General features: G+C 34.9%; 1 protein-coding gene across 30 annotated transcripts; it reads left to right on the forward strand.

Moving 5' to 3' along the window:
- Window positions 1-2,733: 2,733 nt before the first annotated feature.
- On the forward strand, window positions 2,734-19,423 carry LOC140886745 (uncharacterized). Of its 30 annotated transcripts, none has more exons than XM_073293515.1 (12): window positions 2,737-3,013; window positions 4,138-4,945; window positions 5,040-5,296; window positions 7,919-8,023; window positions 8,485-8,535; window positions 8,643-8,738; window positions 8,822-8,920; window positions 8,991-9,095; window positions 9,919-10,061; window positions 17,379-17,439; window positions 17,539-17,576; window positions 18,123-18,374. In XM_073293515.1, the coding sequence occupies exons 8-12, from the start codon at window positions 9,000-9,002 to the stop codon at window positions 18,136-18,138; spliced, it is 354 nt and encodes a 117-aa protein (XP_073149616.1). In that variant the 5' UTR covers window positions 2,737-3,013; window positions 4,138-4,945; window positions 5,040-5,296; window positions 7,919-8,023; window positions 8,485-8,535; window positions 8,643-8,738; window positions 8,822-8,920; window positions 8,991-8,999; the 3' UTR covers window positions 18,139-18,374. The 30 variants fall into 30 exon arrangements, 10 of the variants coding, with proteins under 10 accessions (XP_073149623.1, XP_073149616.1, XP_073149618.1 ...); XM_073293517.1 differs by having other exon boundaries at window positions 8,652-8,738; XM_073293518.1 differs by having other exon boundaries at window positions 8,666-8,738.
- Window positions 19,424-21,897: the final 2,474 nt, after the last annotated feature.

The raw sequence follows: 21,897 nt of genomic DNA on the forward strand, positions 1-21,897 counted from the left end.
TCGATCAAGGGTCACGTAGGTACCAGACAATTCATGCAACAAGCAGTTGATCTAAGATATCAGACTTAATCTTAATTCACGAGAATTTTTCTAATTTGTTTGAAGGACTATTTCTAGAACAATCAAGCATATTCAAATATTGATGAACTAATTTTTCGTAATTCTAATCAAATTTAAATGCATAAATCACTATGAAAATTCAGTAAACACCTAAATCGCATACTAAAACCGAATTCTATTTCTAGTCAGTTTTACACTATGTTAAAAATCAAAGTGATCGAATTCGATACCTCCTCTGTCGACTTGGAATCAATTAACGATCAAACAAACAACTGACCAGGAAATTTGTAAGACAAAGATAAATTTGATAATCAATAAACTCAATCAAGTCTGAAAATCTCAAATAAACAAATCAAGTTTTTAAATGAACTGTCTGGCCCAATCACGTGGCCTTGATCGAAAGAAAGAAACTACTCAACGTTCAACATAATTTAAGAACAAAAGTTTTTTTTACTCTAAACATCAATAATCAAATCCAAAAATAAAATAAAAGAAGAAGAAGAATTGAGTTGATGGTGATAGCCGCCTCTTGCCTTCAAATCTGATGTGTAACCCTTATTCTGCTGATAAGAATCATATTTATATGCACAAGGGTCTTCAAAAGTTGGTATCCTTCCCGAGTAAGACTTTTCGTTTTTAAAAACTCTGTGCGCGATTCTCGCTCGAGCAAGCATAGGGTCTCGTTCGAGCGAGCAGTTCTCTGTCCGGGAGATAAATTTTCCAACCTGGCTCGCTCGAGCGATAGCCTCTCGCTCGAGCGAGCCATCTTCTGTCTCGGAATCCTTTTTGCCCCGTCTAGCTCGCTCGAGCGGGCTTAGCCTCTCGCTCGAGCTAGCAACCTTCTGGAACAAACTTTCAACCTTGAGCTCGCTCGAGCGGGCATTGCCTCTCGCTCGAGCGAGCAACCTTCTGTCCAAAAATCTAAATAATGCCAAGTTTTCCTTCAAAACCGACCAAAAGGAGTATTATGCAAATAAATGAATTAAAGATGCTAAAACTAACTAAAACAACCACAAAAACATATGAATGCATGCAAAACTAACAGTAAAAATATGCATATGAAACATAGCTAACACACGTCTCGGTCTCGGGGCATGACATTTAAGTGGTATCAGAGCCAGGTTCATAAATCCGGATGGGATTCCGTATCGAAAAATTTGACGTTGTCAAATTTCGACCCAAGCCCAGCGTATCCTGACCTGAAACGACCCTCTGAGTCAAACTCATTTTTGTATGATCAGTGATGCTTTTAACCCAAATTCGGCCGTTTGAGCCCTCGAATTCACGTTTTTGCTATTTTTGGAAATGTTTATTTTGCTTATAACTTTTCGTAGAAAACTCAAAATTCGATTCCGTCGATTGTCTCATACTTGTTTTGATCAGTAGTTTCAATCCTAGGAGAATCTCAAAATTTTCTATTTTTGGAAAAATTTTCCGAAAAATCCCCTATCATGAGTAACTGTCCACGAAATAATAATTTTCCTACGTCTGATATTTTATTCTGTATCCTAAGCCTTTCCATTTGTACCTTTCAGGAAATAGCACCAAGTTTTCCTCGTACTCGTGCCCATGCCATCTTTCGCATGAGACAACTCGTCATTGATAATCAGAAGCTAAAGATCACCCGACTTTATGCTAAATTAGCGGACGCTAGGCGTGAGCAGAAGGATTGGGAGAAAAAGGCCAACAAATTCTTCCACGATTTGGAACAAGTGAGGCGTGATAACATCTACCTCCGAGATGACATTGACGTCAATCATTTCCGAGAGGAGGCTCTGCGCAACCAAGTTATCAAGTCTGAGATGGAGCATGAAAAGACGAAAGAAAAAATGGAGGAGTTTGTAGTGGAGCACAAGAAAATGAAAGAAAGTATGGAGGCATCTCATGACACCATATCCAAACTCTCTGGTGTTGTGAGCCACTTGACCAAACAGGCGGATCATAAGAAGTGCAAGAGGCAGCAGTTCGATGCCGAGCAGGTTTTGGTTCGTCAACAAATGCGAATTTGCATCCAACAACTAGAGGTTCAAGTCCAGCAACTACAGAACGCGGTGGCAAACTTGAATACTCAGAATGCCATACTGCTCAATGCGGTTAACCAGCTGCAAGTAGACGACCCGGAAGAGGATCCAGAGGAAGATCCAGAAGAAGATCCAGAGGAAGAACTAGAAGAGAATCCGGAGGGAGTAGAGATTGAGGGCCCCGTGGAAGCAGCGGAGAATGAAGAAATCATAGATTAGGCTACCACCTAGCTTAGTTCTTTTATTCAGCATTGTTTTGATTTTTATTCAGCATGGTTTTGATACACTACAAGAAAATCCTCAATCCACAACAGTAAATAGACAACATTTTTAAGGCAAAAATGTTGTCTTCTAACTTTTGACAACATTTTTATTAAAAAATGTTGTTGTTAAGCGTTTTTATTCTGAAAGACAACATTTTTTAAAAAATTGTTGTCTTTAAACTTTTTTTTTAGCTACGACAACAATTTTTTTTACGATCGACAACATTTTTTATATACTGTTGTTAATGAGATTGTTTTTTCGAATAAAAGACAACATTTTAAAAAATTGTTGTATAAAAATGATGTCTTTTAATTAAGGTTATTTTTTTTAAAAAAATTAAATAATAATTATTTCCCCGGTTAAACAATCGGGATCCTAACAATATGACCTAAGCCCCAAATTTGGCCTAACCTCTTCTTCCACATCTTCTTCATCCGCTTTTTTTTCTTCTCTCCGGTGGTGGCGCTTTCCTCCTTCGGAGCATCTTCCTTTGTTGAATTCTTAACTTTTTTTCTTCTGTCACCACGAAGTTTCTGCAGGCCGATCCAGAAAGTGAATAAAACTCCTCGACATAAAGAGAGACGGAGGAGGCTGAAGCTGAACCCTAGCTATCTATCCGGCTTCAAAGCAGAGTTTTTGGGCTTCTGAGCATCACAGAACGCTTTAAGGTCAGGGACCGGTTTCCTTTTTTTTCTAACTCTTTGTTTTAGCTTTATGAAATGATGCTGACGAAGGTTTATTTCATTGTTTCGGTATTATTATTCTAGTATTTGTAGTATGCTGATTATGAGTACTAGCCGCCGAATCTACTGACCTTTACGAGATTGAGTTTTTTTTTGTGTGATTGAGTTGATTTCTTATTTTCTGGTTGGGTTGTGGCATGTGGGTGTGTGGATTTCCATTTGGCTTTAAGATCTATTATGTTTTGGTGAGTCTTGAGTCAGTGCCAGTTTTTATCATGACGTCCAACTCTGCTTCTGGGGTCTGTCAGAGGAAATTCCGAGAGTAAGAGCCACCCAATGATGTTCTGGCACATACAAGAAGCAAGCTGACGAAACACATCTAAATAAAAATTAATAGTGATGAATAAAACAACTTATCAGAGGCATCGAAATGTCAAAACTTCTTATTGACTTAGAGGGTCTGCCATGTGGTGGCACTGAATCTTGGCACCTATTTCTTGGCACTGGTTCAAAATGATTGGTGTTGGGACAACCGCAATGTGGGGAACACAACAAGCCTCCCGCATTCTCCCTCCTATATACGACAACTCTCTTCTAAGTGGCAAGAAAATGTTGGTCAATTTTTGTTCCAACATTCTACTTAATTTCATCTAAAATGTTTTGTAAATATACGTACACTAGTTCCTTATATAATATAATATAATATAACATAATGCATGAGGGTGGAGAATAGATTTATCCAACTAACAATTCACATAAAGAAAACTCTTAACTCACTATTTGATGTGTTTTAGAGTCTCACCCTTGCAACTAAAAAAGTGATCCTTGGTTACTTTATTTCATTTTAGACTAGTGGACAAAACGTTATATTTGGAAAAGGATAAAATTATATGTAGATAAATTGAAATGATGATTGTTGTGGAAAAAGGTCTCAACGAATCAGCGATCTCCATACTTCATCAACCACTTGTTTTAAGTTTTCCTTTTCCTTTTCCTCTTTACTATTACCAAGTAAATGTAATACTGACGCGCAAAAAGGTCTCAACGAATCAGCGTTGAAAATTTATTCAGAATTAGTTGTGATTTTTGCTTTCTTGGCCTGTGTTTAGGGTATGATTTAGGACAATTCCCCCTAGAAGTTAATTCTCCAGCAGTGTTCCGCTGCGTGAGAGTCAGTACAATGGATGACGCGGAGGAACATTTTTCTTACCAGAGAACTGTAAGCATCGGAGGTCATGTTTTCAAGGGAATCTTATACGATCAAGGACTCGAAAGCCGATACCCTGGTGGTGGTGGGGAGAGCTTCTCTGCCTGTGGAGTTTCACATCAGCAGCCTCTTGATTTCATCTTCTATTGAAGTTCGAGAGGACATATGTTTCACTAAGTTGCCAATTTGACAAGTGGTCATCATGATGCATAGCTCCATTAGAGCCAGCACTTGAGACAGGGACCGAGATGCACTCATGCACGACCACTCGTAATGAGTATAGCCATCTGTTCTATTTCATCTTGAGCATATTTCATATCTAGTGCACTGTTTTGAGTTTTGACATTAATCGGATACTGGGCTGTTTTTATTTAATTATTCTTTGAGAATGTCGAGATCAATTTTTTAGTTGAAGAATTCGAGATATGCATCATTGGATATTTCGCTTTTCATTGGATTGAAGCACCTATTATGATAAATCAGGTTTGTTTGGTTTGTTTTCTAGTTCCTTGAATTGATTCTAATGTATGATGCGCACTGAGACTGAAGGTTCTTGTTATCGAAAAATGTATGGAGCATGAATCGAGGCAGTGATTGATTTCCAGCTTCAATCCAAAGTTTCGGACCAAGGAGATGGGCATATGCTTTACAATCTGCTTTTAGAAATTTTCAGCGTCAGGGTTCTCACCATTTGTAGCTACATGCTTCAGGTATATACATATATATATATATAGATATATATATATATATATGTGGGATTTTGAAAATATTGAAACTTATAATTAATATAATGTTGCATTGAAGGTGTTACCAATGTGCGAAACGAACTTTGAAGACAGTGAAGGTGAAAGGATTCAAGGGGACAGACGATGAAATAGACGTGCTCAAATATTTGCTCAAATTCGGGCTTGTTCTGGAGATTCTGTTCGTTCATCTATCGAAGGAGAAAGGTGTGAATGGCGTCGACATGGAAGCAACGTATAGAGCCAACCTTCAGAGGTTGATACAGTTGGGGACTTCGTCTCTGCTGTTGTGGGATCTGGCACCCAATTGTTGTTTCTGTAAGTTTTTTTTCCCCAGTTTTCTTTACTCAACAATCGGTGATATCTTTTACCAAGAAACAGATACATGGTATTGATGTGAGCCATGGAGATGGGTTCCCCACAAAAGTTTACTTCAATGGGGATGAATGCTCGCTGCCAACAGTGCTTCCGAGTAGTTCTTATAGAATTGCTTCGTCCTCATTTATATTCATCGCCATCTTTTTTTATATGTTGTTTTGCTTGTATACGTAGGTATCATCAATAATTGGATTCTTTTTTTATTTTTGGCATTGTTAAAACTTAATTACATGATTGTATTATGAAACACCATCCAAATATCTATTTGTTAATCTGGGGTATTTTTCCTTTCCAACCTTTATTGTTTTTCAGATTCGTAACATAAGCCTGATGATCGATTGAGAATCCAGTGAACTAGTGAAGTATATATGAACTTAGTTTAGTTTGTTTTATATATTATTATTGATTGATCATAGGTGATTCAACGTCTCAGGCTGGATCGTGGAAGAAACATCTTTCCATATAATTCACAGACTTGGTTTTAGCTTCTTTTTTTTTTGCAGTACATGATGTACGTAATTAGTTTTTCGTATGTTGGGATTTCATGTAATACTACTGTACGTACTGTTGGCATGCAAATTAGAATTAATTAGAAGAGCCATTCAATAAAGTCTATATACACGTATGTATGTAGGAATTGCACCAAAAATTAAACAAACATTTATTATGTATAAACAAATGGAAGAAACGAAATATAATTTTTGACATATTTACATCTATACATTTTGAATAGCTAGCTGTATTGTTTTTTGCTTGATCTTCATAGTTTCTGGCTCTAAAAAAAAGCATGCAGCTCCAAAGACTACGAGAATTTTATTAGTTAAGTGCCAATAAATCAGGTGGATTACCTTACTTTTGCTTGTTACTTTTTGGTTCACTTTCAGTAGTTTGGCTCCTAATCCGTGAGAAGACAGTTTTCTTTCACTTTGATGACCTGGGGTTGTGTAAAACATGTCATAACATTTTTGTGATGATGTCAATTAAAGCATTACAAAGCAGGTCTTTCTGTGAGAGTTAACCAAGGGTTTGAATCAAATAGGTGAGGATAACATCAGTTCAAACTAAAACTTTTCTTATTATCGGTATGATATGAGTCATTAATTTGTTGCTTTTTCTTGGTGCAGTTTATCATCTTAATTATGTCTTAAATTATATGATGCTTAATTTTATAAAATCTAATTGTATATTTCAATAAATACCTAACTGTATTTTAATAGCTTGAGATGAAGTCAGTCATTCATTCCCTTTCCTTCTCCTATCCGTCATCTCATGGGTCTTATGTTCTTGTCTATCCCAGTGCGTATGAGAAGTTTTCACACTAGCAGTACATACTTATTATTTGCACTACAAGAAAAATGCAAATAGAGAACACGCAAAAGACAACATTTTCATGCAAAAATACAAGAAATTTCGATACGTTTCCTTCATTTCTTGTCACTGATGGCTCTTGTATGATATATTGGCGAATGGGTATTCATGGGCATATGATAATTTTTCTAAAATTGGTCATGTACATGTTACTCGAGTTCATGTCCCAGGCAGTGTGTTGTTGTGACATCTGAGTAATATTGATTAAGAATCTATAGACATGGTGTGCATAAAACTTTTACATCATTGCATTTACTTCGGAATGACACCAACATCTTGTAATTTGATTTATTAACAAGGGAGTTATGCTAATATTGCTAGAATGTGTATGGCTTGGAATTCTAGTTCTGTGATTTCCTGAAATTTGAACTTTTGAGCTACTATTTTTTTTTTGTTCAGCCCTTGCTTGATTGAGTAAGATTTTAGCTGTCAAAGGTGTGGATTTCTTTTAGTAAAATTGAGCTATTGTTTCTCTATAGGAAAAAGCAGTCAAGTGCTTCAAAATACCAGAAAATGCAGTCCATATGTGATCTGAAAAACGTGTTTTGTGATCTATATGCTTTCAGATTTTAAAGTTACAATGTGAATAAAAGTTTTAGTTCTCTCTATTATCTTCGATTTGGTACTAAGATGAAGTCATTTCATACAAATTTGATAGAGATATACCCATTTTTCTGAAACGGGTCTGTGTTAGAATCTTACTTTTTATTTGTGCAATGACTTACTGTTCTTTTGAAATCTGGTATTGGTTGTGACATAATTCGAAGTTGAAGTTCAAATAAAACTTGTATATAATTGCATTTTCTTCGAATTGCCACAAGTTACAAGCCATTTGGACATAAAATGAATTTTATGTGATTTTTCTATGTTAACTGCTCCAATCTGCAGGAAACCAAGCATGCGAGTGTCATGTGCAAGTGCTGACAGATTTATGCTTCCTACAAAAATTTAAAAAAAATTTAGAATGTTGTTTCCGTTAACTTTTCTTTCTTTTTTGATTGAGAGTTTAACCTCGTAAAAATATGTGCAACCTGCAGGCACATCCACATGAGACACTCGGAGCCTCATAAAAATATGTGCAACCTCATCTGCTTCTTTCAATAATAACGCTTGCATTTTTATATCATTATGATATGCATTGTCAGATTTATGGATTTTTATTACTGGAATTACGGTTGCTGTTTTTGCTTATAGGGTTTGACGTAAATGACCTTTCAGAAAATGATAGTGAAGATTTAGAGGGTTTGGATGCTTCTGCTGCATACATTGAAAGCTTATTGGCTAATGAGCCCCCTAACAGTGAGTACTTTACCGTGATTTTCAACGTCATTCTAATTTCCGCACATGTTTCTATTTTTACTTTATAAAATGTTGAAACCTTGTAACCCTTCCAAGCCAACAAGAAAGAAAGAAAAGAGAGAAGAAGTTTTGAAGTGCAGAATATCAGAATATACAAATGCTTTCCTCAAATCTTATGCCTTTGGTGGCCTAATAATTGTATTGTCGAATTGGCCCTTTGCTTATTCAGATTACCAATTTATGTATTTCTATTAGTAAACTTCTGCCAAATCTGTTTTTTGTCATTTTGATTTGATTCATATTAGATTTAATTAAATCAGGATCTAAGTTATAGGGAACAAGTTTCTTAGTCCAATTACATGGTGGACAATTAGCTTCATAGGAACATATTAGGCCGAAACATTTTGCTCAAATTTCACAAAAATAAAGATTAGATTTGCTGATATGTTTCTTCTTACCAGGTTTTGGATAATAAATACCAGAATCAAGCTGCTCGAGATCATTGACGCGAGGTAAATATTCTCCGGAAATTCAATTACTTGCATATCATAAAATACCCATTTCTTGTTAAGGCGCTGCAGTTTGAATCTGTTGTTTTGATCTTATACAAATCAATGAGTTGACAAAGTTTTTGGGTGGAAGTTGCACTTGTGCTGATAAGGGAGGCTGCATGGTTTTTTACAAGGGCCCCTGGAATGACACTGAAATTATGAAGGTTATTATTGTTTGCATCAAATCTCTAATGTGTAAGCCCTCACATCAAGAATTCTCAAATTTTGTGATTACCGTGACTTCAAGATGGTTCGCAACCATTAACACAAATGCTCGAGCAAGACAAGTGTTTCCGCCAATGTCGATGAGAAAACTATTTCAGTAAATGACTGTGCTACCTCCAAGGTATCATGTCTTGCATGATTTCGAAATATTTTCTTTAATAGTGATTCTTGAAATTGAAACCGAGTGCTAGTTATGAAATATGCAGAATGTGAAAAAAAACTACTCCTGTAACTCAATGACAGATTCTTCAAGAAACTACTTTGCACATCCACAACTTTCCCCTGTTTGTGAAGAAGTAAGTTCTCACAACGATTAAGCATGGTTATATTGCATTAGCTTGCTGCATCAATCCTATGTATAATCATGTTTAGGTCTCATGCATTCGACCTTCCCTACTTAAACCCCAAAGGATCATCAATATCATGTCTTGCATGATTTCGAAATATTTTCTTTAATAGTGATTCTTGAAATTGAAACCGAGTGCTAGTTATGAAATATGCAGAATGTGAAGAAAAACTACTCCTATAACTCAATGACAGATTGTAAGGGCCGAAAATATTAAATTATTAATTATGAGATTTGAGAATTAAATTCCATATTATGGGCTAATATTGATTTGAGAAGTTATGGAAATGATAGATTTAATTTTCGAGCCGAAAATGTTAATTTGAGAATTTTACGGGTTTTGAGAATTAAATTACGGGAATTCTTAAATTAAAAGAATAAATATTCGATTTGAATATTTATGGAATTCAAGGTTAAATTCCATGTTTTGGGAATTAAATAAGATTAGTTTTGAAGATACAACTCGATCAGGGACTGATTTGCAAATATCGAAGTTGAAAGGCTAAAATGCAAAATGCCGAGATTATTTGATTAATTCGAATTTATTTAATTTTAATCCGAGAATATTTAATTTGGTAATATTTAGAGTTTTGATTTAAATTCTAATATTCTTAAATTATTTAGGATTGAAATTGAATTAAAACGAAGGCCGAGGACTGAATTGCAATTAATGGAGACTTGAGGGACTAAATTGCAATTAAGCAATACATATCCGATTTTAATTATAATTATCAGTATGAATACGTGTATCACTCATATTTCATTCAGAAAAGTTTGAGAGCCAAGAACAGGGGAGCCGATCCCTCCATCTTTGTTGCTTCGACGATTTTCAAAATGCCGTAACTTTTGATCCGATCGTCCGATTTCGATTCAAAAAGATGTTCTGGAATCCTTGTGATGAGGACTTCGATTCGATGTAAGTATTGTGAGGTTTCTGATAGATTTTGAAATCAGTATATTGAACAGATCAGATGTTGAGCGTGAATATTGATTTTTAATGGTTATGTATTTTCGTATCGATGTTGAATCGGTTATTTGATGTCGTATGAATTCCAATGAGTTTTCACAGCATGTATCTTGAATGTATACTTCTGATATGCTGGGAATATGATGTTATGTTGCTGATATGTTGATTAGAAGCCATAATTGAAGTTGAAAATAGTTTTGATATTTCGTCGGTTACCGATTTTTAATCGCTACGCCGTCGATTGGTGTTTTGAGACCAGTTTGATAGCTGATTATCGAGATGAGATGTTCTTTGATATGTTGATGATTATAGATGTTGGTATGAAGAGTTGAATGATAATGAACGGATATGAAAAGCCGTATGAATGGAGTTGAAATTAGAAATGAATTCAATATCGTAACGATTCCCGATTGTCAATCGCTACGATGCTCGGTTATGTTTTGAAACCATACTGATAGTCTACGATTGAGCCAATGATCTTGGGATTGTATACTGATTTTGTTACATGGTAATCTTTACATTTCACACGTGCTACGAGCTCAATCAACTCAAGAGGTCGGATTGTGAACTGAGGAAGTTTGCTTGAGGTTTGAAATGAATTTGATTGAAGCTGTGTTGATAATTTTGACTCGATTCTGAAATGAATGAATTGAACGAAGCTTGATGTGAATGTTTTGAGATTGTAGTTCAGATTTGAAGAATTCAAAACAGAAGAAATACGAAGGTAAGAGTGGACTACTATTTTGAATGGGATTATAACTCGAGATGGTTTGTATCGAGTTCCCTAAATCACATACTTATTTGCTTATTTGCTTTTATATGTTGTATTTGAATGGTTGAATGAGTCTTGATTTTAATGAATGCTTTTTTGTTGATATATGTTGCATTCATCTTGTAAGACTTCTTTGATTTTGAAATGAACGAAAACGTTCGATTAGACGATTTGATGGATTATATATGTATGGCCTGGGTGGTTGACTTAGCCTAGCATCTGATTTACATATATAATGGCTTCAAAGTCTAGAGAAACAAGATAAGTAGCCCCACCTCGATCGGGAGAGTCGGTGGTTAGTTATGATATCTTCTTCTCGGGATCCCAAACGATGAACTAGAGAACCTTGTTTTAAAACATGCATTGTAGTTACTTTTATATCATGAATTTGATATATGCTTTGCTATGCATGTTTATTTGCTTTTACTGGGAAATATTTGTCACCGGAGTTTATCCGGTTGTTGCTTTGTTTTGTATGTGTGCATTGCAACAGGTGGGGCAGGAGCTAGTCTGAGATGACATTGACAGCTTGGGAGCGAGATTTAGCACGTGAGGACTCGGGTTTATAGCTGAACGAATATGTATTAGAGTACATCAAACCTAGTAGAAGACTTGAGACTTGAAGCTCACTTATGTCGTTGGTGTAGCTTGTGATTTAATGTCTTTTACGTTATCTGTTTGATTTAAGAATTGTATTATTATATGCTCAAGTCGTTATATATGATTATATGCATGTTCCTAGATATTATAGCATGCTTTTGGTGAATTAGATTGTTGGTGCACGAATTTGACAGCACCAGAATTCTTCTGAAACATTATTTTTTTTCAGAACAGAGCTCCAGGATCGATCCTGGAATTTCATAGGATCGATCCTGGCACAAAATGATGCCGGGCAGAAACTTTTCTAAAGTCCCAGGATCGATCCGGGAAGTTCCTAGGATCGATCCTGACCAAATTTTTTTTTTTAAAAAAAAATTCTACTCTTGATTTATTATTCTTTAATTGTTTGATTAATTGTTTAATTAATCATTAGTTGTCCTAAAAAGATATTAGCAACCCGAGGTCCTCACAACAGGTGGTATCAGAGCGTAAGTTCTTGGACTGAGATAGAAGCTGAGCGGGGTAGATTGAGTCACATGCATTTTTAGTGTTGCATGATTATGCATTACTCGATTTGATGATTCAATGATTTGATAAATTGCATGTGAGCATGATCTATCTTTAAAATTCAACTGCCTGATTTACTGATTTATAAATTTTTGAATTTCATACTGTTTTGTTATAAGATTTTCCCCGGGTGATGTAAGCACCCAGAATCGAAGAGAATAGTGTTCTTTGGGTGATGTAAGCACCCCAGATTGACAGAATGGTATGGTCAGACTGAACGGAACAGAACGGTATTGCTCAGCTGAATGAAGTATCGCTGATTGAATAGAACAGAATGTCAGCAAATGAATAGATGATGTTGTAGGTAACAGTTGGCTTGAAGAACTTGACCAGTTGTTTAAATATCGGAAAGATTCAGATGAATATCGGATCAGATTGATTGAATACCAACTTCGAAACCTAGCAACCAGCTGGTGGATTTTGATGAAGAAATTATGAGAAGGAAGAGGATAGATATGAAGTGCATGATATGAAAGTAATTCTTTAACTCTAGCGGACCAAGACAGAAGTGTTTGGGTCTGAATGCAGAGTATATTAGAAATTATTACACTCATTGTGGAGGAAGATATACGACCTAGCAGTGTAAAGAAAATTTAGGTAGATGTGCTAGAATCTGTTCGAAGAAACATAGATTCTAAGAAGATTCGAATGAAGAATAAATAGCAGAAGTATACAGAGGATCAGAATAACATTGCACCTGAGAATGAGACTTACAGGTAACATATTTATGTTGTTTTCACCTGTTGATGTTGTAGGTGCAAGAGATATATGATAGCTGAAAGCTGTGTTATATTTTAACCTCTGTGTCAGAAAAGAGAATTTGTGAATTGAGTTGAAGAATGAAACTATTGCTTCAATGAAATGAAATTGAACATGATGTTGTTCATATGGGAAATATTTGGTTACGATGCATGATAGATTATGAGATTATAACCAAGTACTGATTAGTGATAGTTTCAGATGATTGAATCACTTGATTTTGTGATTTACCCAATCAGTATGTTTTATGCTTTCCGAAGTATATGTTTACCTGAATATCTGAGTTGATTGGAAGCATGTATTCCGTGAAAATGAAGAAGAATTGGTTCTTGGTCAGAACTCGAGTATTGAGGAGAAGTATGAATAGGCTGATCAAAGGAGAACTGAAATAGAATTGATGAATAGAAGAAACGATTGAATTAGATCAACAAGAACATGATGTGCATATGAATATGATGATATGATATGGAATCTCGAATTAAGATTCTGTGATTTCGGATTGATGTATGATGTTTGACTACAGAAATATTCCGAAATCAGTATATTCGATGCACTAAATATGTTTAAGATCTAAATCAACATTGATAGGTATGCCAATGCATAGATATTACAGATATGTTCCAGTAAGATTTTTTTGACTTTAGTTTAAGTTGTGAACTGGAATTCAATGGTGAATTGATGAATTGATGAATTTATGAATTACCGACTTGATGAGATTATGAATTGAATATTAATTTTGAGGTTTAGAAGATATATGATGATATGAAAATCAGTTAAAGATGAGTCTTTTCTTTGATTATGCTGAATCGACTACATCAATTGGACATATAATTCTTGAAATGTTTGATTTCGAGTGGCTCTCCTTGTTTTGTTCATAGAGCCTGAGTGATTTACTCATTCTGAGTTATGTGATGCAAGTGAGTTGTTTTCACTTTGCAGAGTTTGTTATCCAGAAGATTTGATTTTGAATGACCTTGATTGAGGGATTTTCTCGATCTTGATTTATTTCTTTTGATTTTGAGAATTATTGATCCTTTGATGACATTTCAGCGTATTTTAAGATTTTTAGCTCGTAACTGATAGAAGAATTTGAATATGATCCATGATTTTTTGGTTAAATGATATGAATTTTCGGTATTTGGAAAAGAAGTGAGAAATGAAATAGGCATTGATCGATTGATTTTAGATTTCTGTGTATTTTGGTTTGATTATATTCAGACGAATATATCACCAATCAGAATGATTTTGATTAGAAGTAAGCCAAAACTGTTCAGAAGATGAAAAAAACACAAAAAGTAAACTGAAGTGATGAGAATTCAGTAAAGAATGTCAGATTGAGATATGAATTGAAGCCTCAGATCCGAATGAATGAATTCTATTATGATTGATTATTTGATTGTGCCTAATATTTTCGAAAAGAGATATCAGAATTTAAAGAATTGCACAAAAATTAATTCAATATTCATTCGATAATTGTTTTATCAGAAGATAAAGCAAATAGAAGTAACAGAAGTAGTACATTTTTGAAGTGAAATGTACCGAGAATTTTCGATGAATTTGAAGATCGTTCACCAGATGAGTTCAGTGATAGTTTGGAAACTCCAAAAATTGAAACGAGATTATAATTTGAAAGAATATTTTGTGAAACTACCATGATGAAACAATATAGATGAGGTAAACAGGTGGTAGTTATGAATAGATTGATGGATGTTACTGTATATGATGATCTGTCGATATGATCAAGTCACTGAATTGTGATTAGATTCGTTGTAAGATGAACAGTAAGCCAAGAAATAATGTTTCAGATTGAAACATTGGGTTTACTATTAAATTGTAATACAGATGATGCGAAGACTTTGAGTACTTTTTGAGGTAAAGGTACAATATATTATCCTTGAATTGGAAGAATAGTCAGAGAAGATGAATCGAATGTCGAGAATGAACTTCACTTGATGTGATACTAATTATCAACAGCTCTGAATACTTTGAAATCTGTGACTAAAGCATATTATACTCTGATTAATAGATAATCCGAATAGACTAATCAGAATTTTAGAATACACTGTATGAGATGTGAATAACAGTTATTTATTCAGATATGTGAAGAAGATAGAGATACGATGAAATTACAGGAATGATGAAAATTTATTGTCAGGATTAAGACTTTAGATTTATTCGACAGAATGTGGCATCAATGGATTGACTGATGTTCTGAGAGTTGGTTATATGTGATTGCATTATACCATTCGTCGATTGATGGATTATCTGAGTTGATTTTCCAGATATTGAGACTATTCTCAGAACTTTAATACCTGATTCGATATTACTTGACTTGATGTGTTGCCACTTGATGATTATAATTCCTGTAACAGCTATTGAGCCGAGTTTGAGATAATGCTATGAGGATATGATGAAAGAAAATCCGATTTCTTTGTGTTGAAATGTTACTATTGAAGTATATAATATCAGATCAGACATGAATTGTTGATATTAGATCAGATTTGATTTGAGACACACAAAGATTTTGAAGATGAATCTGTACGAAATGAAAACAAAGAAGAAAAAAACCCGAATTCGTAATTGAATGATAGATAAAACTTTTGAAGCTGAAACTGATTCGTTAAGCGGAAAAGTTACTATTGAAACATCATTCAATTCAGAATAGAGAAAAAGCAGAGTTTAATTTGCAGATTCAAAATATGAAGTTGACTATTGATCTTGAAGCACTGAATTGAATGACAGCTTAGACTTGATATATGTTCTATCTAGAACATCGAATGATATTCAGAAAGAAACAAGTCGACACAAATACTGAACTTCATTGAATGAGATGTCAGATGGAATTGACGATGGGAAAGATTTATTCTTTTCAGCTTGATACAATGAATCCGAATTGTTCAATGAATTTGAATTGTTCCATGTATATAAGTGAAGGAAGTATCAGTAGATTCTTCCTATGTACTTTAATTAGATGAAATAGATATCGAAAAGATTTTGATTTAAGTCGATTAGTTGACAAATCTTTAATTGAAGAAAGAAGCAGCTCAGAACGAATTCTTTTCAATTACTGAAAGTACAACTGAATAGATACCAAAGAGAAAAGAAGCATATCCGAAGAAAGGATCTTATAAGAAATGAAGTGATGAGATACGAAGTTCAGAGTTATATGATTGAGGTGAGAATAACTTCAGATAATCATTCAATCTATCAGACTTGATATTTGATTTGACAACGATTTCGAGGACGAAATCATTTCTTAGAGGGGATGAATTGTAAGGGCCGAAAATATTAAATTATTAATTATGAGATTTGAGAATTAAATTCCATATTATGGACTAATTTTTAATTTGAGAAGCTATGAAAATGATAGATTTAATTTCCGATCCGAAAATATTAATTTGAGAATTTTACGGGTTTTGAGAATTAAATTCCGGGAATTCTTAAATTAAAAGAATAAATATTCGATTTGAATATTTATGGAATTCAAGGTTAAATTCCATGTTTCGGGAATTAAAGAAGATTAGTTTTGAAGATACAACCCGATCAGGGACTGATTTGCAAATATCGAAGTTGAAAGGCTAAAATGCAAAAGGCCGGGATTATTTGATTAATTCGAATTTATTTAATTTTAACCCGAGAATATTTAATTTGAGAATATTTAGAGTTTTGATTTAAATTCTAATATTCTTAAATTATTTAGGATTGAAATTGAATTAAAACGAAGGCCGAGGACTGAATTGCAATTAATGGAGATTTGAGGGACTAAATTGCAATTAAGCAATACATATCCGATTTTAATTATAATTATCAGCATGAATACGTGTATCACTCATATTTCATTCAGAAAAGTTTGAGAGCCAAGAACAGGGGAGCCGATCCCTCCATCTTTGTTGCTTCGACGATTTTCAAAATGCCACAACTTTTGATCCGATCGTCCGATTTTGATTTCGAAACATGTTCTGGAATCCTTGTGACGAGGACTTCGATTTGATGTAAGTATTGTGAGGTTTCTGATAGATTTTGAAATCAATATATTGAACAGATCAGATGTTGAGCGTGAATAATGATTTTTAATGGTTATGTATTTTCGTATCGATGTCGAATCGGTTATTTGATGTCGTATGAATTCCAATGAGTTTTCACAGCATGTATCTTGAATGTATACTTCTGATATGCTGGGAATATGATGTTATGTTGCTGATATGTTGATTAGAAGCCATAATTGAAGTTGAAAATAGTTTCGATATTTCGTCGGTTACCGATTTTTAATCTCTACGCCGTCGATTGGTGTTTTGAGACCAGTTTGATAGCTGATTATCGAGATGAGATGTTCTTTGATATGTTGATGATTATAAATTTTGGTATGAAGAGTTGAATGATAATGAACGGATATGAAAAGCCGTATGATGGAGTTGAAATTAGAAATGAATTCAATATCGTAACGATTCCCGATTGTCAATCGCTACGATGCTCGGTTATGTTTTGAAACCATACTGATAGTCTACGATTGAGCCAATGATCTTGGGATTGTATACTGATTTTGTTACATGGTAATCTTTACATTTCAGACGTGCTACGAGCTCAATCAACTCAAGAGGTCGGATTGTGAACCGAGGAAGTTTGCTTGAGGTTTGAAATGAATTTGATTGAAGCTGTGTCGATGATTTTGACTCGATTCTGAAATGAATGAATTGAACGAAGCTTGATGTGAATGTTTTGAGATTGCAGTTCAGATTTGAAGAATTCAGAACAGAAGAAATACGAAGGTAAGAGTGGACTACTATTTTGAATGTGATTATAACTCGAGATGGTTTGTATCGAGTTCCCTAAATCACATACTTATTTGCTTATTTGCTTTTATATGTTGTATTTGAATGGTTGAATGAGTCTTGATTTTAATGAATGCTATTTTGTTGATATATGTTGCATTCATCTTGTAAGACTTGTTCTTTGATTTTGAAATGAACGGAAACGTTCGATTAGACGATTTGAGGGATTATATATGTATGGCCTGGGTGGTTGACTTAGCCTAGCGTCTGATTTACATATATAATGGCTTCAAAGTCTAGAGAAGCTAGATAAGTAGCCCCACCTCGATCGGGAGAGTCGGTGGTTAGTTATGATATCTTCTTCTCGGGATCCCAAACGATGAACTAGAGAACCTTGTTTTAAAACATGCATTGTAGTTACTTTTATATCATGAATTTGATATATGTTTTGCTATGCATGTTTAGTTGCTTTTACTGGGAAATATATTTGTCACCGGAGTTTATTCGGTTGTTGCTTTGTTTTGTATGTGTGCATTGCAACAGGTGGGGCAGGAGCTAGTCTGAGATGACATTGACAGCTTGGGAGCGAGATTTAGCACGTGAGGACTCGGGTTTATAGCTGAACGAATATGTATTAGAGTACATCAAACCTAGTAGAAGACTTGAGACTTGAAGCTCACTTATGTCGTTGGTGTAGCTTGTGATTTAATGTCTTTTACGTTATCTGTTTGATGTAAGAATTGTATTATTATATGCTCAAGTCGCGTTATATATGATTATATGCATGTTCCTAGATATTGTAGCATGCTTTTGGTGAATTAGATTGTTGGTGCACGAATTTGACAGCACCAGAATTCTTCTGAAACAATATTTTTTTTTCAGAACAGAGCTCCAGGATCGATCCTGGAATTTCATAGGATCGATCCTGGCACAAAATGATGCTGGGCAGAAACTTTTCTAAAGTCCCAGGATCGATCTTGACCAAATTTTTTTTTTTAAAAAAAAATTCTGCTCTTGATTTATTATTTTTTAATTGTTTGATTAATTGTTTAATTAATCATTAGTTGTCCTAAGAAGAGATTAGAAACCCGAGGTCCGCACACAGATTCTTCAAGAAACTACTTTGCACATCCACAACTTTTCTCTGTTTGTAAAGAAGTAAGTTCTCACAACGATTAAACATGGTTATATTGCATTAGCTTGCTGCATCAATCCTATGTATAATCATGTTTAGGTCTCATGAATTCGACCTTTCCTACTTAAACCCCAAAGGATCATCAATAATTGATAAGAACTCCTCAGGTTACCATTAACCGTGTCGGTGCATATGAATCTGATAAATATGCTCAAATGGTTGACAAGTGTGTTACTGCAACTTGGATAAAGGGAGGAGGATCAAAACATATCTTTATAAACAGTTTATTTAACTTGAATACGAGTTTTTTTTTTTTTTTAAAGGGAATATGAGTTCTTTTTTGTTAGTTAATTAGACATATTTTTTTTGGTGTTATTACATTAACTGTTTGATTATTACATGCAAGATACGCATTATTTTTTGGGGCTGTTCCAGAATGAACAATGTTATAATTTATGTTTGGTTAACGAACTAACATCACTTCAGCAATTATGGCTAGTGTTTTTTTTTTTCGCAGACAATTGGAAGGACAGAGAAATTAGATCAACAAGCTACGTATGAGTTTCTAGTTAATCTCAGATTTTTATGTTTATGGTTTTTGTTGTATTTAATTTATCATGTATACTTTAGAATTTTATGTTTATGTCATTTGATTGGTTGCGTATGTAATTTTTAGAATGTCGTAAATATTATTTTGGAACGTTGGAAAATTTTATAATAATTTTATTTTCATTTATTTTTATTTTGAATGATTTATAATATTATAATTTTTATTTAATTTTTTTTTGTTTTTTATTTGAAAAAACACAACATTTTTTTTTCAATTGTCGTATGGGGTTCAAAACTGTTGTAAAATCCCGTGTTGTTAAAAGTCACGCTCAAAGACAACAATTATTAACTGTTGTTTTTAAGAGAAAAGACAACAGTTTCACGCTCAAGGACAACAGTTAAAAATTGTTGTCTTTGAGATAAAAGACAACAATTTTTCAACGTTGTAAAACTGTTGTCTTTTTTCTCAAAGACAACATTTTTTAACTGTCGTCTTTGAGCGTGAATTTTAACAACACGGGCTTTTACAACAGTTTTGAGCCCCCTACGACAACTGAAAAAAAAATGTTGTCTTTAGGAGTTTTTCTTGTAGTGATATCTTAGTATTTTTGAGACTTAGCTTGTTTTGTTTCGTTCACCTTCATGACATTTTGGGGATCAATAAAATAACTTTATTCCTTTAATTTGGATTATTTATTGATTCATTTATTTCGCTATTTCCTTTCTTCTTTAAGTATCGTGTTTCGACAAACTCTTAGAACTCCCTTACTGTAGGAAATGGCCGGAGAACCCCCAAGAACACGCAACAACAATCGTGTGGATAATGTGAATCCACCTCCAGGAATCAGTCTTAGCAGAGAAGACCTTGCGGCTATCGCAGCAATAGTGGCGACGACCCTCCAAGGGATGGGAAATACAAATGGCAACGGAAACGGCAATGACAATCCGCCACCTCCTCCACCTGAACAGAATGGAGTCAAATTCCATTATGAATCACTCCGTAAGAACCGAACTGAAATGTTTAAGGGAGATGCTGACCCAGAGGTGAGAAGAAATTGGATGAAGAAGATGGAGGACCAACTGCGTTTACTTGAAGTCCCTGAAGCACTTAAAGTGGAGGTGACAATTCATTTTCTAGAGGACAAATCAAGGAAATGGTGGGAAGCAGTTTCACCTGCTATGCTAGTCGCGGGACCAGTCACATGGCAACAGTTCAGTACTGCATTTTTGAAGCAGTACTTCCCAGCGGAGGTTCGAATATAGAAATTGAGCGAATTTGAAAACCTTACGCAAACACCAGATATGACAGTGGTGGAGTACACTTCCAAGTTAAATAAGCTCGGGTCTTACGCCCCAACTATTATGGGAGATGATGAGCTGAACTTGCAGACTTGATGGGAGCAGCCATCCGAGCTGAATCGGATATCAAGCGTTGTGAGAATGACTTCCATAACAAACGACCTCTGAGGGGCCAATCTTCTTCGAACGAGCAGATTTCCAAGCGTCTGAACCACTCTGGTGAAACGTTCAAAGAGACTTATTCTATTCCCAATCTCCCACCCATCAAGCTATGTCCTACCTGCAACCTCCGACACGAAGGGGAATGTCGGCAAAAAACTGGCACTTGTTTCAACTGTGGCAAGTTGGGAGACCGAATGTCTAATTGTCCTGAACCTGTGAAGCCAATGACGGGACCAATTCCTGGCACCACTCAGAATCAACCGAAGGAAGCTAAGCCCAATGCTCGTGTGTATGCCATCACACAAGAAGAAGCAGGCAACGTAAATGAAGTTGTGGCAGGTACCCTTCTAATCAAAGTCTGCATACGTTCTGTTTGATTGTAGTGCCACACCTTCGTTTATATCTAGGAGGTTAGCTAAGAAGTTAGGGCTTATACCTGAGAAACTGACTTAACTATTTAGAGTAGCGACCCCTAAAAGCAAGTTAACCCAAGTTTCGAGGACGAAACTTTTCATAAGGAGGGAGGAATGTGAAACCCGAAACTTGGTCTCCAAGTTTCTTCATTAAGGAATAAACTCTCAGCATGGAAATAAAAAATCTTTCCTTTTTGTGATGACGAGATAATGACTGAAATTTGGACACAATCAATATAATTTCAGAAATTAAATCGAGTATAAGCTGCAAATTTTCCTTCCATTATGCGTGAGATCAAAGCCGATATTTTTATCTTTTTAAGAGCAAGAAATCGCCCCATTCAGTCACCAACTTCTTTTGAATTCTGCTGAGTTTTGATCCATTAAAATCCTTCCCTCGCCCCCTCAATATTTCGAACCAAGCTACTGGAGTTTTCAAACCATGGCCGCTCAAAAACTCGAATACCATAGCTGCTGATTTTTTCGAACCAAAGCTGCTGAAATCTCACGGTGTTCTCTTCGTCGTCGGTTGAGAGATTTATTCTCGGTGGAGTAATCTCAAGTCGCTAAGGTGATTTTATTTCTCTGCCTAGTTTTGAAAAGTTGGATGAATAATTTGAGGCTCATTGTTTCTGCCTGTTCCTTTCCTTGTTTTCGAAGGTCTCAGCTTAGGATATAGGAGAAGGAAATAGTTCGTGTTGTCAGACCAAAGTTAGTCATCCATTTTAAAAGGTGTGTCAATTTAATTCTTAAGACTTTT

This window comes from Henckelia pumila, chromosome 3, assembly GCF_033568475.1.
Source record: "Henckelia pumila isolate YLH828 chromosome 3, ASM3356847v2, whole genome shotgun sequence".
Classification (NCBI taxonomy): Eukaryota; Viridiplantae; Streptophyta; class Magnoliopsida; order Lamiales; family Gesneriaceae; genus Henckelia; species Henckelia pumila.

Coding starts and splice junctions, on each gene's coding strand:
- LOC140886745 (XM_073293522.1), top strand. CDS start 9,000: ATGCAGAATGTGAAAAAAAACTACTCCTGTAACTCAATGACAGATTCT. Junction 10,062..17,378: donor GATGAGGACTTCGATTCGAT/GTAAGTATTGTG, acceptor TTTACATTTCAG/ACGTGCTACGAGCTCAATCA. Junction 17,440..17,538: donor ACCGAGGAAGTTTGCTTGAG/GTTTGAAATGAA, acceptor TTGAGATTGCAG/TTCAGATTTGAAGAATTCAG.